The sequence below is a fragment of the Embiotoca jacksoni genome, unplaced genomic scaffold, assembly GCF_022577435.1.
Source record: "Embiotoca jacksoni isolate LCO1_2020_lvr unplaced genomic scaffold, fEmbJac1.0.p SCAF_40, whole genome shotgun sequence".
NCBI lineage: Eukaryota > Metazoa > Chordata > Actinopteri > Embiotocidae > Embiotoca > Embiotoca jacksoni.
In genome coordinates, this window is record NW_027185393.1 from 1070001 (window position 1) to 1083647 (window position 13647).

Here is a 13647-nt window from a genome sequence, read left to right on the forward strand (position 1 = left end):
GGAAAACAACCAAGTTTCTTCTTTTATTAGACACAAAAGTTTAGTTTTCTGTACGTTTTCTTTTTCTTTCTTTGTCACTGGGTTCATTTCACCTCACGGCTGGTTGCTGCTGCTCCGCATCACGTAGTGTAACGCTGTGTTGTTATTGGTTGAGGGAGAGAACAGGAGCGCCGGATTTGAAGCAAATAATTTGGTCTGTCGACGATCACAAGAGGGAAAGTCAAAGCTCGTAACATCAGGAGCAAACCTACTACATGCTTTTTGTTTAAAGGACACGTGCAGGACTGGTTGTCCTTCAAAACCTTTCTAGTGTAGTTCGGATACTTTGACTTCAGTACCTGTTCCTAAACAATACTTTTCAGAATCCGTTTCAGAAAAAGAAAATGACGCATTACAGCACGAGTCTTTAGTTTTCATGCCTTTAGAGAGGAGAGCTGAAGTCTGTCGCTTGTTTTCTGTAGCTACATTTAACAGATGTCTAAAACACGTGTACAAAGTATTGTTCGGACTGCTACACTGATTTTCCCCAAAACCTCCAATGGAAGCTTTTGCTAGATCCTACAATTTACCGATGTTCCCTAAACGCCTCACTATTGGTAAACGTTAACTAGGCTCCATTTCCTGCAGCACAAGAAACTTTAACAGGTGTTTGGCCATAAATGTCCAAACTGAACTTGAATTGGAATAAAATGACTGACTGCAGCTCATCTAGAATTTGCTAATATTTTTTGCACCAAATGAATCAAATTCTGAGTTTTGTTGCTCAAAACTATTTATGTACCATTTTACAGCTTCAACAGTAAACAGAGTCTCACTGAACCCAAAGTAGGACTCAACGTTTCGAAGAAAATGTCTACTTCCAGTTTAAATTGCAATTATTTATTAAATGTGAAACTGCAGGCTTGCACTTGCTGCCTCATATAGATGATGTGATTGCACCAAACATTATCATAAACTTCTATTGTTCTTGTAGGATTTGATTTTTATTCAGTGCTATTCAATCTGTTCTTTATTATACTGTATACCGTATGCATCTCCTCCAAAAAATGCAAATGAGTGCTGTTTTTCTTTAGGGAAGGGTCATGATTTTCGAATAGTCATCAAATAATACAAAATTAAGTCGTATCAAGTATATTTTTGCTTGTTTTTAATGGCGCCTGGTAGTAATGTGGTGGTAATTCACCTAAAGGCGTCATTAAGAAACTAAAGAATGAACACATCACTGCCTCTCGGGTTAAACGTGTGACGCTGTGAGATTAAACGTGACTGTACGAACAGGAGAAACATGCAAAGCCGACTACAGCCATCAAAAGATCTGCGTGGAAGTCAAATGAATGAAAATGAGATGCAGAGCAAACTCTGGTAAAACTAGTGTATCGTAAGTCTGCCAGTTCTTTCAGAGCAAAGCCGCGAGCAGACGCTCCACAGATCAAAAGCCGACTTTGTCACGAGACAGCGTGAGTCTGGTTTCAGGGACAGAGTGTCCTTAAGCTGGCACCGTTTGACCTGCTCCCATGTTCAGACTATATTTTGAGCTTTTATTAAGAAAAGATAACGATATTCACACTGGATGTTCTCTTCGTGTTCCTTCACTACACGACAAAATACAACCCTGACACCAAAGTAATCAGTGCCGTCTCCCATCGGCCTCCTGCAGCCGTCGTCCTCTTGTCTGACGGGAATCCGACCGTCTCCGAAGTTGCTGCTCCAGTTTTCTGTGATGCATTAATCTGAAGTTGGTTTTATTTTGTGGTAAAGTGAAGCGAGCCTCCTTTAGATCTGCTCTGTGTGAATGTCCTGAGGACTACGTGAATGGAGGCCAGTGAGAATCTGAGCTTCAGTAGTTCATGTCTCTGGTTCTGATTACAGGAAGGAGGGAGTGGGTTGGTGGGAGATATGATATCCTGCCAGCCGCACCCAGAACTGAAAAGATCTCCTCTCTGTTGTGTTGGAGACACTGGAAGGAAGCATCTCTGTCATGGGTAGTCGTTACTGACTCCTCCCACTGCTCTGACTTATGAGCTGCATTCTTCAGTGTAAATACACCGGAGAGCACTTTGTGCTTCACGTGGATCACGACAGCCCAGAATAGCTCCGTGATGTCAACCTCAAGATCCACGAGGTGTCGGGCCGTACACACTCACTTTTATTTGGGGTGTGTGTGTGTGTGTGTGTGTGTGTGTGTGTGTGTGTGTGTGTGTGTGTGTACAGTGGTGTGAAAAAATGTTTGCCTCCTTCCTGATTTCCAATTTTTTTGCATGTCTGTCACACTTAAATGTTTCAGATCATCAAACAAATTTAAATATTAGTGAAAGATAACACAAGTAAACACAAAATGTAGACTGAGTCCACCAGCAGCTGTTGAGCAGGTTGGACTACACCTGTGTGAATGTGGTTTTCATTGCTGACTTCATTATTTGAGACAGAGAATCGGTGTGTTTGTTCTTCAGATGTCACTCAGGGAGTTGCTGGTTGTCATTGCTCCCTCTTTCCTGTCTCACAGCGAGTGCTGTGGAGGCTGCTGATTGCGTAAGCTCACAAGTCAGATGTTTTGGATGCCTGGCATTTCCCGGCCACTCGTCCCTCTGAATCAGCGTGCAGCAGCTCTGCAGGTCGAGCTGCCGTCTCTCCAGGCTGCTGCTGCTATCGTCGTGTCCAAGCATGTTTTGTTTTTTTTGTACTTTTTTTTTTTCCTCCATTGACGCCCTTCTCAACTGTGATGGTTCAGTGGATATGCTGGGAATTTGATGACATCACAGCGAAATGAAATACCATTGAAATTCTACAACTCACAACACAACAATTCTGGAAGCATCGCAAAAAATACACCAATGGAATTAATTTATTCAAATATTAATTCTTTCATTTAAAAAAAGTAAAAAAAATATTTCAAGAATGAAGGTTGGATAGTACCTTGGAGTTAAAAAAGAACAAGGATACCATATTGTGCCATGAAAAAGAAAAACAATCAATTTGTTAATGGTGACAAAGCATTTCTTCTTCCCAGCTTCCTCAAATATGAAAATAAGAAATAGCTGAGGTGTAATCAAGCGGGAACCATCAGTGATGTCATCAACCATCAGTGATGTCATCAACCACCAGCGATGTCATCGTTGGTTTGTGAACGTTATGAATCCTCCAGTTCAGATTCTGTCCGTCACCATCTTGTTAGTTCGGAGCGGTTTGGAGCAGGAAGTGACCATATTTGGACGAGCTGGGGGAGGAGCCAGAGGTGGATCTGACCGATCTGATTGGAAACCATGACTATACTACGCCCCGCCCACCGATAGCTGTAACCTGACTGCACCACAGGCCTGTCAATCAAACAGACACGCCCCCAAAAACAGGTCTTCTTGAATCTTCTTTTCTAATGAATGAGGGATTATTTTCAGATGGACCTCCAGAAAACTAATAAGAAGGAGTGACTTTAGCTAACAACACCGAGATAACTGATGGACACATTTTATTCACTTTGGATTTGATGAGAGAAGTTGAATGGGAGTCTATGGAGCCGGAGGCTTTTTGGAGCCGACCTCTAGTGGCACTCGCTGGGATTGCAGCTGAAGACACTTCTGGATCAGAACCATTTTACAGACCTGAAGCTACGAACACTTTTATATAGTCTGTGAGTGTAATACATAAGATTAAATATTGTTACAACATTTTAGGCATGTTTCAATGGTAAAGTGGAGTTGTGAGATTTGACGTCACGGTGCTAACAGGAGAAATGTGCAGAGACGATTACAGATGTCAAAAAGTTAATTAGTTTGCAAAATGATACTTTTAATACCTTTAGAGATAACAAGCACCATCGTATTCTCAGTATTTTGGTTTCAGCTTGGTATCGGTTCCTGTGATGTTCCCATTGGACCGCAGAGATGAATGTGAAGAATGTGACTGTGACATGAGTCAATAAACCGGCTGAATCTGCTATCAAAGGTAAATACAGTTTATAGCCTTGTCCTCCTGAGAGGTGAGCTCACGGCAGATCAAACAACGTGATGAAAGACGGCCCGTTCACTGTCATCTGCTGTTATTCCTTTCATGTCCACTGCTCTCTTTCTGCTGAGTGAAATTCCTGGGAAAGTCCATACGAGTTGGGCCAGACCGTCGGTCACAAACCGACCTCGGCGTCTCACTTCGCTGCTCCATTGTTCTGCTGATTGACCTGAAACTAACAGTTTCACAGTAACAAGCTCGTCCACAACGTAAATGAACCTCTGTGTTCAAACTGATTCACAGTTTCCTGCAAACAGTCTCCTGTGAAGCTGAATGTCCTGTTGACTGTTCAGAGTCTCAGACTTTCAAAGGTCCATCTTATAATCAGAGTGAGGAAGAACGACCAGCCAATGACCAGGAGCAGACTGACAGTTTGAGGACGCAGGGTTAAAGGTTGTATTTCGTACAGACCGACCGCTTCTGGATTTTTGGGATGAAATATATGAAATGGAGGCAGGATATTTTTCAGTTTTTTGTCCACACTGACATCGAGGCAGACGGATTCGGGTTCTCTGGGTTTGACTGCTAGCTTCACATTAGCATCCTTGTGACTTTCAGTAGTTACAGGTTGGGTGTATTCAAACAATGCTGATGTTCTGCTCTGGTTTTCAGCAGTTTGGGGTCGAGGTTTGTCCACTGATACGTACCGAGTGTATCTGTCATCAGCTCGGGTAACGTTCACCGGTGTCCACCACGTCTGGACTGCAGGTCTGCGTGAGCGACACAAAAAAGCACGAGTGGAATAAAACGGCCACAAGAAGTAAGCAAATAATGAAGTAGTTGCTGGACATAACTGCAGTTCTGAGTACGTTCGTACTTTGTTTCTTTCAGACAACGGTAGGGGATAAAATTTAATAATTATAATGGTTGTAAAGTTCAATAGTGACAAAACAAAGGTCATTCTAGAAATAAGATGACAAAATCCCACCTTCACTTCTACCTGTAATCCAGTTAAATAGACATGTAGATACTGAAACTTCATACAGAAATCAGTCCTAATAGATCCCTGTGGGACAGTGGTAGAACTGGACAACATTCATAAATAATACAACTTTTTTTCTAACTAAGTTTCAGCTTCTTTGATTTTCTGTTCCTCTTCTCAGCAGAGAGGATTTTAATCTGACTGTCTGAATTTACGGCCTTAAATGTCACTGCAGTTCACATAATTACAATGTTCATCCCCAACTTTGGCCCTTGATAAGTAGCTGGTGAAAGAAATAACACGAGTGTGTTTTAATGACTGGGTAATATGTGCTCCAGTGTCTGTCAGATTACTTGAAAGGCCACAATTAATGTGCTTGTAGAGAGAGTGTAGAGTGGGATTAGGATGTGTGAAACTCACACATTAATGCTGGGCGGTACACCCGTCCAGCTGCTGTACTATTTTTAATTCCTGAACTATATACATTTTTCATATCGTCACAATATAGTTACTGCATATACTTGTTGGACAGAAAACTAAACACACACTCATGGAACCAAAGTTACAACTCTACAATCCCGGTTCCCCAAAAGTTGTGATGCTGTGTAAAATGTAAAAAAACAACTAAAGGCAACATATCAAATGTTGAAACTGAGACATTTTGTTGTTTTATATAAAATATTTGCTCATTTTGAATTTAATGGCAGCAACATGTCTCAAAAAAGTTGGAACAGGGTCAACGAAAGACTGGAAACGTTGTGTAAAGATAAAAAACAACAACATTTTGCTGTGTGGAACACGTCAGAACACCTTGATGACGATATTTACAGGAGACGCCTCCATGTTCCTGGAAACAGGAATATCCTGCTTACTGATGCTGGTAACTCTATACCACAACAATTAATAACCCACAACTCATTATTTAACACCAAACTGCTATAGCAAACATGTGAAACAAAAAAACATGCATAACTCTGATAAATTAAAAAAAAAAAGCCAGCAGTGGCTGTGTGAGGACGTTGTCCCTCCACAGACGGTCAAGATATTATATATATATATCTATATACATCTATGTATAGCTATATATATCTATATCTATATATATGTTCAGGGACATGAAAACACGGAGTCACGAGACCTTTTCAGACCAAACACGTTCTTGAAGGGAACGACTTCCATCGTATTTAGTTCCCCCAGAACTAAACGGGTTCTCCGGCCTTTCGCTGTTTGCATTCACACCACCAGCAGAACTGTGTAATGACATCACTGTTGCCGTAGCGACGCTGCACCACTTATTTCACCAATTGATGAAATACAGTTTTCAGTTTACTTGATCCGGTTAAAGTTCATCAACATATTTTATCTGTTTGAAAATCCAAAGCGTTTTTCATTCAAGAGAAACAATAAAAACAAAAGGAACAGTTTAATTTATCATAATTATATTTAAGATATATTAACTGATCCACTTGAAGCCTCCTTATGATCCGATATCATTTGCGTTGTTAGTTTTGCATCACAGGTCAATAGAAACTCAACACTTCCTGTATTTTTCAAACTAAAAGCCCTTTAGCCTTTTATGAGAAAGAAACCCCTGATAAAAAGGCTTTTATTGTGAAACATTTTCAGGAACTTGTGTCTGAAGTCAAACGATCACATTTTACATTTAAAAAAATCCTCAACAACCTGCTTCAAACATCATCACACCGCTGAGCAGCACGTCAACGGAGCCACTTTTTAAATTCCCCTTGTTGAAAGGAAGTCGCGCTGTATTTCCTCCGATGTGGATCGGATCAATAAAGCCGGCACGTTTGTTGTCGTCTCATTTCTCAGTGTTGTGCCTTCAGCTGAAACTTGGTTGGTAGCTGTAGTTTACCTGCTGACTGTTTTAAACACAGCGGTTGTCTTTGCTCCTGTGTGTGTCGTGACAGTTGCTATGGCAACGGGGGAGAGTACCTAGGCAGAGGGAGGAGCTAAAAAAGTCCCACAAAACGTAGTTAAGGGAACTTAAAAGGTTCTCAGTTCCCGCGGTGAGGACAGTCCCACCGTTCTTAGAGCTGTGAACTAGTTCCTCCGGTCTGGAAACACCTGCTACTGTTTCGTTTTCCTCCAAAGTACCAAGACAGGAATGAATACTCCTTCGTGCCACTAGAGGGAGTATACCCTTAAACGAGTGCTTCTGTCAGGTGTAGTGTGAAAAGAAAGGCTGGACGGAAATGTGTCGCCATGTGTGTTTATTTTACAGAATACCAAGTCAGGACGAAAATAATGTTTCACACAGTCCTTTTAAAAATATCATACATATTTGTAAAACTCCTGACAGTACAATAAACCCCTTTAAATTGATATAAATGCCAAGTCATGCGAAATCAAAAATACCGTGATATATGGTTGAACTGCCAGAATCTTGAAACGTGCACAATAGAAGTTTTTGGGTTTGTTTTTAAAAGATGAACTCTAGCTTTCCATGTTGGTTGCCTGATTCACTGTTTACATGTGTATAGTTTAAAAAAAATAAAAATAAAAACAGATTGTAAAGTTTTGGTTTTCCATCAGTAGATTCCTCTCGCTGCCCCGAGGAGCCCTTTGTGAAGCCGACCTCCCACTCTGTCATTGTGAGCAGAGCTTAAAGCTCTGTGTCTCTCTTTCTCTGTCTGTCTCTCTCTCTCTCTGTCTCTCTCTCTCTCTCTCTCTCTCTGTCTCTCTCTCTCTGTCTCTCTCTCTCTGTCTCTTTCTCTGTCTCTCTCTGTGTCTCTCTCTCTCTCTCTCTCTCTGTCTCTCTCTGTCTCTCTCTCTGTCTCTCTCTCTCTCTCTGTCTCTCTCTCTGTCTCTCTCTCTCTCTCTCTCTCTCTCGCTCTCTCTCTCTCTCTCTCTCTCTCACCCCTCCATGAAAACATGTCAAAAGTAAATGTCATCCATCTTTTTTCTTTTTAACTAAATATTTTAGATAATGAAGTATTGCTGGGACCCTGAACCTGACCTGTAGCACAACCTCCAGAGTGAATCACTGCAAACTGACGACTTGTGCGTCTCAGCGGGACTTCCTGTCAGCAGTACTTCGGTCCACTTGTCCAGAACAAGCTGCTCTAGCTGTCTCTGGTTTGAAGGCATTTCAGCTCTCTAGATGTTTGATATATTCAGACCAGGACTCGGAGAGGATATCTTCAGAACAATCCAATGTTTGGTTCTGATCCATTGTGGCTGCTTTCAGCTGTGTGTTTTGGTCATTGTCCTGCTGTAGGACTGTGACTGAGACAGAGCTTTGTAACACTGGGCAACACGTTTGGCTGCAGAGTTCCTTGATAATCTTGAGATTTCATTGAGCTGCACAGATTCAAGGCTCTCAGAACTGAACCTTCATGTTTCACAGCTGGTATGGTGTTTCATTCTTGGAGAACTTCATCTTTTCCTCTGTGAACACAAAGCTGATAGGACATCAAAAACCTCCAATCTTGTCTCATCTGTCCAAATGACTTTCTCCCAGATGCATTGTGGCTTGTCATTTTTGCAAGTTCTTCTCAGCTCAGAAAGTGAGTGATGCTGCGATCTGACACGGATGTGCAGAGACCCTGGAGCTCAGCTTGTATCTCTGGTTGTTTGTGGACCATCAGTCCTCCTGTTCAGTCCGGTCCAGTCATGTTCCTCCTGCTGCTGCATCCAGACAGTTTGACTCCGGTCCCACGGACCGTAAACTGCTTCCTAACATTTGCAGCTGTAGTCCGAGGAACATGAAGCTGGTTGGAGATGCTCTAACAGCCGTTAACTTCAACATGTTGGCCTCTCATGTTCTTTGCCATCTCATGTGTGCTGCACACAGTGATACCAAACAGCAGTGAACACCTTTCTCCATTTAAAAATGACTGTTTACAAGATTGAAGACGTGTAACAATTATTAAAGAAAACAGTCTGAAATATGATTATAACCCATTTCTCATTTCTTTCTCGGGGCACCATTCAATCTGTTCAGGCCCTTTTACAATAATCTTTGTGTCGAAAACGATAATTAATGTCAAATTTTCTGACAATTGTGTTTAATTTTCTCATTTTTCTGGAGAAATGAATCATTGTTGAGGCTCTCTCGAACTACGGAGTCTTTTAAAATGCATATTGCTTATTTTACATTTGAACTCTGTTTAATTTTATGCATTTTATCTGTTCTTGTGCATCTAATTTCTTTTCTATATTTTAAAATGTTCCGTTATATGTTTTTATGTGAAACACTGCATGTCATTTTCTTGCTGTAAAACACTTGGAGCTGCATTTCTTGAATGAAGAGTGCTATACAAATACAGATTATGATTATTATTATTATTATTGTTTTAATGAGCTTTAACAACAAATTCGTCCACATCTGTAGACATGTTAAAATGCTCAGAGAAGGTCTAGCAGCCAGTTTGTCCCTGCAGTGTTTCAAGAACAGCCAAAGTTGGAAATGTGTGACGCACATGTGCAGCGCAGCAGTGAGTCAAAGCAGCGCTGCTGATATGAGGGTAAAACCAGAACTATGTCTGGGTTTGGACCGAGACAAATGAGCTGGTTCAGACAGAAAACTGTGACTCACTGCGGGGGCCTTTGTCACGGACTTGTGACATCGGATCATGCGTCTGACCGCAGTTATGAGCTTTCCAGTGCCTCCGTCTGAAACCTTGTGCACAGAGCACAGAGGCCCCCACAGAGGCCAGCACAGAGGCCCCCACAGAGGCCAGCACAGAGGCCCCCACAGAGGCCAGCACAGAGGCCAGCACAGAGGCCAGCACAGAGGCCCCCACAGAGGCCAGCACAGAGGCCCCCACAGAGGCCAGCACAGAGGCCCCCACAGAGGCCAGCACAGAGGCCCCCACAGAGGCCAGCACAGAGGCCAGCTCAGAGGCCCCCACAGAGGCCAGCACAGAGGCCCCCACAGAGGCCCCCACAGAGGCCCCCACAGAGGCCCCCACAGAGGCCAGCTCAGAGGCCCCCACAGAGGCCAGCACAGAGGCCCCCACAGAGGCCAGCACAGAGGCCAGCTCAGAGGCCCCCACAGAGGCCAGCTCAGAGGCCAGCTCAGAGGCCCCCACAGAGGCCAGCTCAGAGGCCAGCTCAGAGGCCAGCACAGAGGCCCCCACAGAGGCCCCCACAGAGGCCAGCTCAGAGGCCCCCACAGAGGCCAGCTCAGAGGCCAGCACAGAGGCCAGCACAGAGGCCAGCTCAGAGGCCCCCACAGAGGCCAGCTCAGAGGCCCCCACAGAGGCCAGCTCAGAGGCCAGCACAGAGGCCAGCACAGAGGCCAGCTCAGAGGCCAGCTCAGAGGCCCCCACAGAGGCCAGCTCAGAGGCCCCCACAGAGGCCAGCACAGAGGCCAGCTCAGAGGCCAGCTCAGAGGCCAGCTCAGAGGCCCCCACAGAGGCCAGCTCAGAGGCCCCCACAGAGGCCAGCTCAGAGGCCAGCTCAGAGGCCCCCTCAGAGGCCAGCTCAGAGGCCAGCTCAGAGGCCCCCACAGAGGCCAGCTCAGAGGCCTCCACTGATTGTGAAAGAAAGAATACAAGGATTCTATTTTTTCCTTCCATTGTCTCCCTCCTCCCCCCTTTCCTCTCCTCTCTCCCTGTCTCTGAAGTGGCCTCTATGGAAACCACCTCTGTGTGTGACAGGTGTTTTCATCAGCTGCCATTTGCTGCTAAAGAGGCTGGACAGAGTGCGTGTGTGTGTGTGTGTTATTCAGATGACAAAGTGCCACTCCGTCTGTAGAATTCCTTTCGTCCTGAGCCTTGGTGGAGAAAACAGTCAATCAGCTGAGACTCCACAGATTACTGGCTGGGTTTTGGCATTAGTGTTTTTTTTTATTTGATTTTATACACTTTATTAATCCCCGAGGGGAAATTTCTTCAGTGTTCAGAGGGGACACACATTTACAGACTCATCTTGGAGTGTGCCTTCATTCAAACAGTTGGAAAACACAGTTGTGCTGCTGTATGAATAAGAACCAGCATGTAATTACCTGGAATTGTAATTACTCCCCCTCCCTCCCTCCCTCTCTCCCTCCAGCGTGCATCAGTGGGCCTGCAGGCTCCACGCCGGTGCTGAGACAGGATGAAGAGGTTCAGGCGACATGGCCAGGAGTCCCAGAGAGATCGACTCAAACAGGAACTCTACCAGTTCAACAAGGCAAGTGAACCCGACACAACACGCACATCTGCACTGTGTTGACATGAAGTCACCAGGTTGCTGAGAGAAACCAGGTGAGACGGGTAATCTGAGCACATGCATCAGGGATTTAGATCACGACCGTTTTCATTGCGTCTCAAAAATCTGTCAAATGCAACCGTGGAAACTAGCTTGTGTCAGAAAGTGTAAGTTAAGGACAGCAGCTGCTGTGCTTCTCCAGGATGGAGCTGGAGCTTGTGAATGTAACCTGCACAGATATCACCTTTCAGCTTGAAGGAGAACAGCTCCAGCTTGGAGGTGGTGTGGCTCACATCAACTGTTGGATTCAAGTCCTTCTGCAACATTTCTATCGATTAAGGACATGAATTTAATTTTTCCCAAACATGAACTTTATTCTTCTTCAACCCCTGTTAGGTAAAATGACCTGCGTGCTCGTCGTCGGGCTGCATGACCCACTTTCTCACAGGCTTTTATCGCTGGAGTAATTAAACGTCCACAATAAGAACTTGATCCACACGTTTTAGCCGACTCCAGACCTCCATCCAGCCTCTCCTTTATTCCTGGGATTCTTGAAGAAATTGTTGAACATCAAATATGTGACCATCTGTGGAGCAGTGTGTTTGAAGATTTTCAGTCAGGATGTGGAGTGAATCACAGCACAGAGCCTCAGACAATACACTCGTCTTCCTACTCGTCTTCCTACTCGTCTTCCTACTCGTCTTCATAATCATCTTTATACTCATCTTTACGTTCATCTCTACATTCATCTTTACGTTCATCTTTATACTCATCTTCCTACTCATCTTTATACTCATATACTCATCTTTACATTCATCTTTACGTTCATCTTTATACTCATCTTCCTACTCATCTTTATACTCATCTTTATACTCATATACTCATCTTTACATTCATCTTCATACTCGTCTTTATACTCATATACTCATCTTTACATTCATCTTCATACTCGTCTTTATACTCATATACTCATCTTTACATTCATCTTCATACTCGTCTTCATACTCGTCTTTATACTCATATACTCATCTTTACATTCATCTTCATACTCGTCTTCATACTCGTCTTTATACTCATATACTCATCTTTACATTCATCTTCATACTCGTCTTCATACTCGTCTTTATACTCATATACTCATCTTCATACTCGTCTTCATACTCGTCTTTATACTCATATACTCATCTTTGCACTCGTCTTCATACTCGTCTTCCTACTCGTCTTCACACTCATCTTTACGTTCATCTTTACACTCATGTTTACATTCATCTTCATACTTGTCTTCATACTCATATACTCATCTTTACATTCATCTTCATACTCGTCTTCATACTCGTCTTCCTACTCATCTTCCTACTCATCTTCCTACTCATCTTTACATTCATCTTCCTACTCGTCTTCCTACTCGTCTTCATACTCGTCTTCCTACTCATATTCCTACTCATATTCCTACTCGTATTCCTACTCATCTTTACATTCATCTTTACATTCATCTTCATACTTGTCTTCCTACTCGTCTTTATACTCATATACTCATCTTTACACTCGTCTTCATACTCGTCTTCCTACTCGTCTTCCTACTCGTCTTCACACTCATCTTTACACTCGTCTTCATACTCGTCTTCACACTCGTCTTCCTACTCGTCTTCCTACTCATCTTCCTACTCATCTTCACACTTGTTCTGCAGATCTCAGTGCTGCATTTGACTCCATTGGTTGCAACATCTTTTTCCCAGAGACTGGAACAAGTTATTGGGATTAAAGGAACTGCACTACGTTGCATCAAATCTCATCTAATAGATATATTTCAGTGATGACTGAAAACCAGACACAGAGAGTTTCACGGTTTCAGGTTTTCTTTTTTTTTTTTCATCTGTGTTATTGTCAAAATCAGTAACATCATGTCTCAGTGTGGTGCTGGAAAATGAATCCATGCATTTGTTACTTCTCGGTTGTGGAAACTGGATGGCTTTTAATTTTAAACGGAAGTTGTGGCCCTCAGACGTCCAGCGCTGAAACTTGAATCTCTCACTTACTTAATGACAGATATTTGCTTTAAAGTTCTGGCCGTGCTGTTGCAATATTTTTAAGATGTTATTTACTAAATTTATGAATTTTTTCCGCTCGGTGTGAGAGTCTGTGCTGCGTTTAGCAGGCAATGATAGTCGCACTGGTTTGTGATCTCTGTGTTTCAGCTCTGCTATGCTCACACGGTGTGGAGCAGACACATGTGAGGGGAGATCGTTAATCCATCCTGTCAATAGTGTTGTCGTTGTCTTAGACAGATCAAAAAATAACGATATAAACAATGTTTAGGGAATGCTGCTAATACAGGAAAATTCATCTTCACAGTCAAGTCAAATCAGACTATTTATACATTTAAATATCGCTGTGTCAAAGCAGAGCGCTAAACTGCAACCTGGTGTGTGTGTGTGTGTGTGTGTGTGTGTGTGTGTGTGTGTGTGTGTGTGTGTGTGTGTGTGTGTGTGTGTGTGTGTGTGTGTGTGTGTGTGTGTGTGTGTGTGTGTGTGTGTGTGTGTGTGTGTGGAAGCAGAGTGGAGCTCAGTGTG

General features: G+C 43.2%; 1 protein-coding gene across 2 annotated transcripts in view; it reads left to right on the plus strand.

The window, feature by feature from the left end:
* Positions 1–13647, plus strand: part of llgl2 (LLGL scribble cell polarity complex component 2) — a 42928-nt gene that overhangs the window by 3359 nt on the left and 25922 nt on the right. For both annotated transcript variants that reach the window (XM_069168541.1, XM_069168542.1), the window contains exon 2: positions 10940–11059. In XM_069168541.1, coding sequence (XP_069024642.1) covers positions 10985–11059 — 75 coding nt within the window. In that variant the 5' untranslated portion in view covers positions 10940–10984. The remainder of the gene's footprint in view (positions 1–10939; positions 11060–13647) is intronic.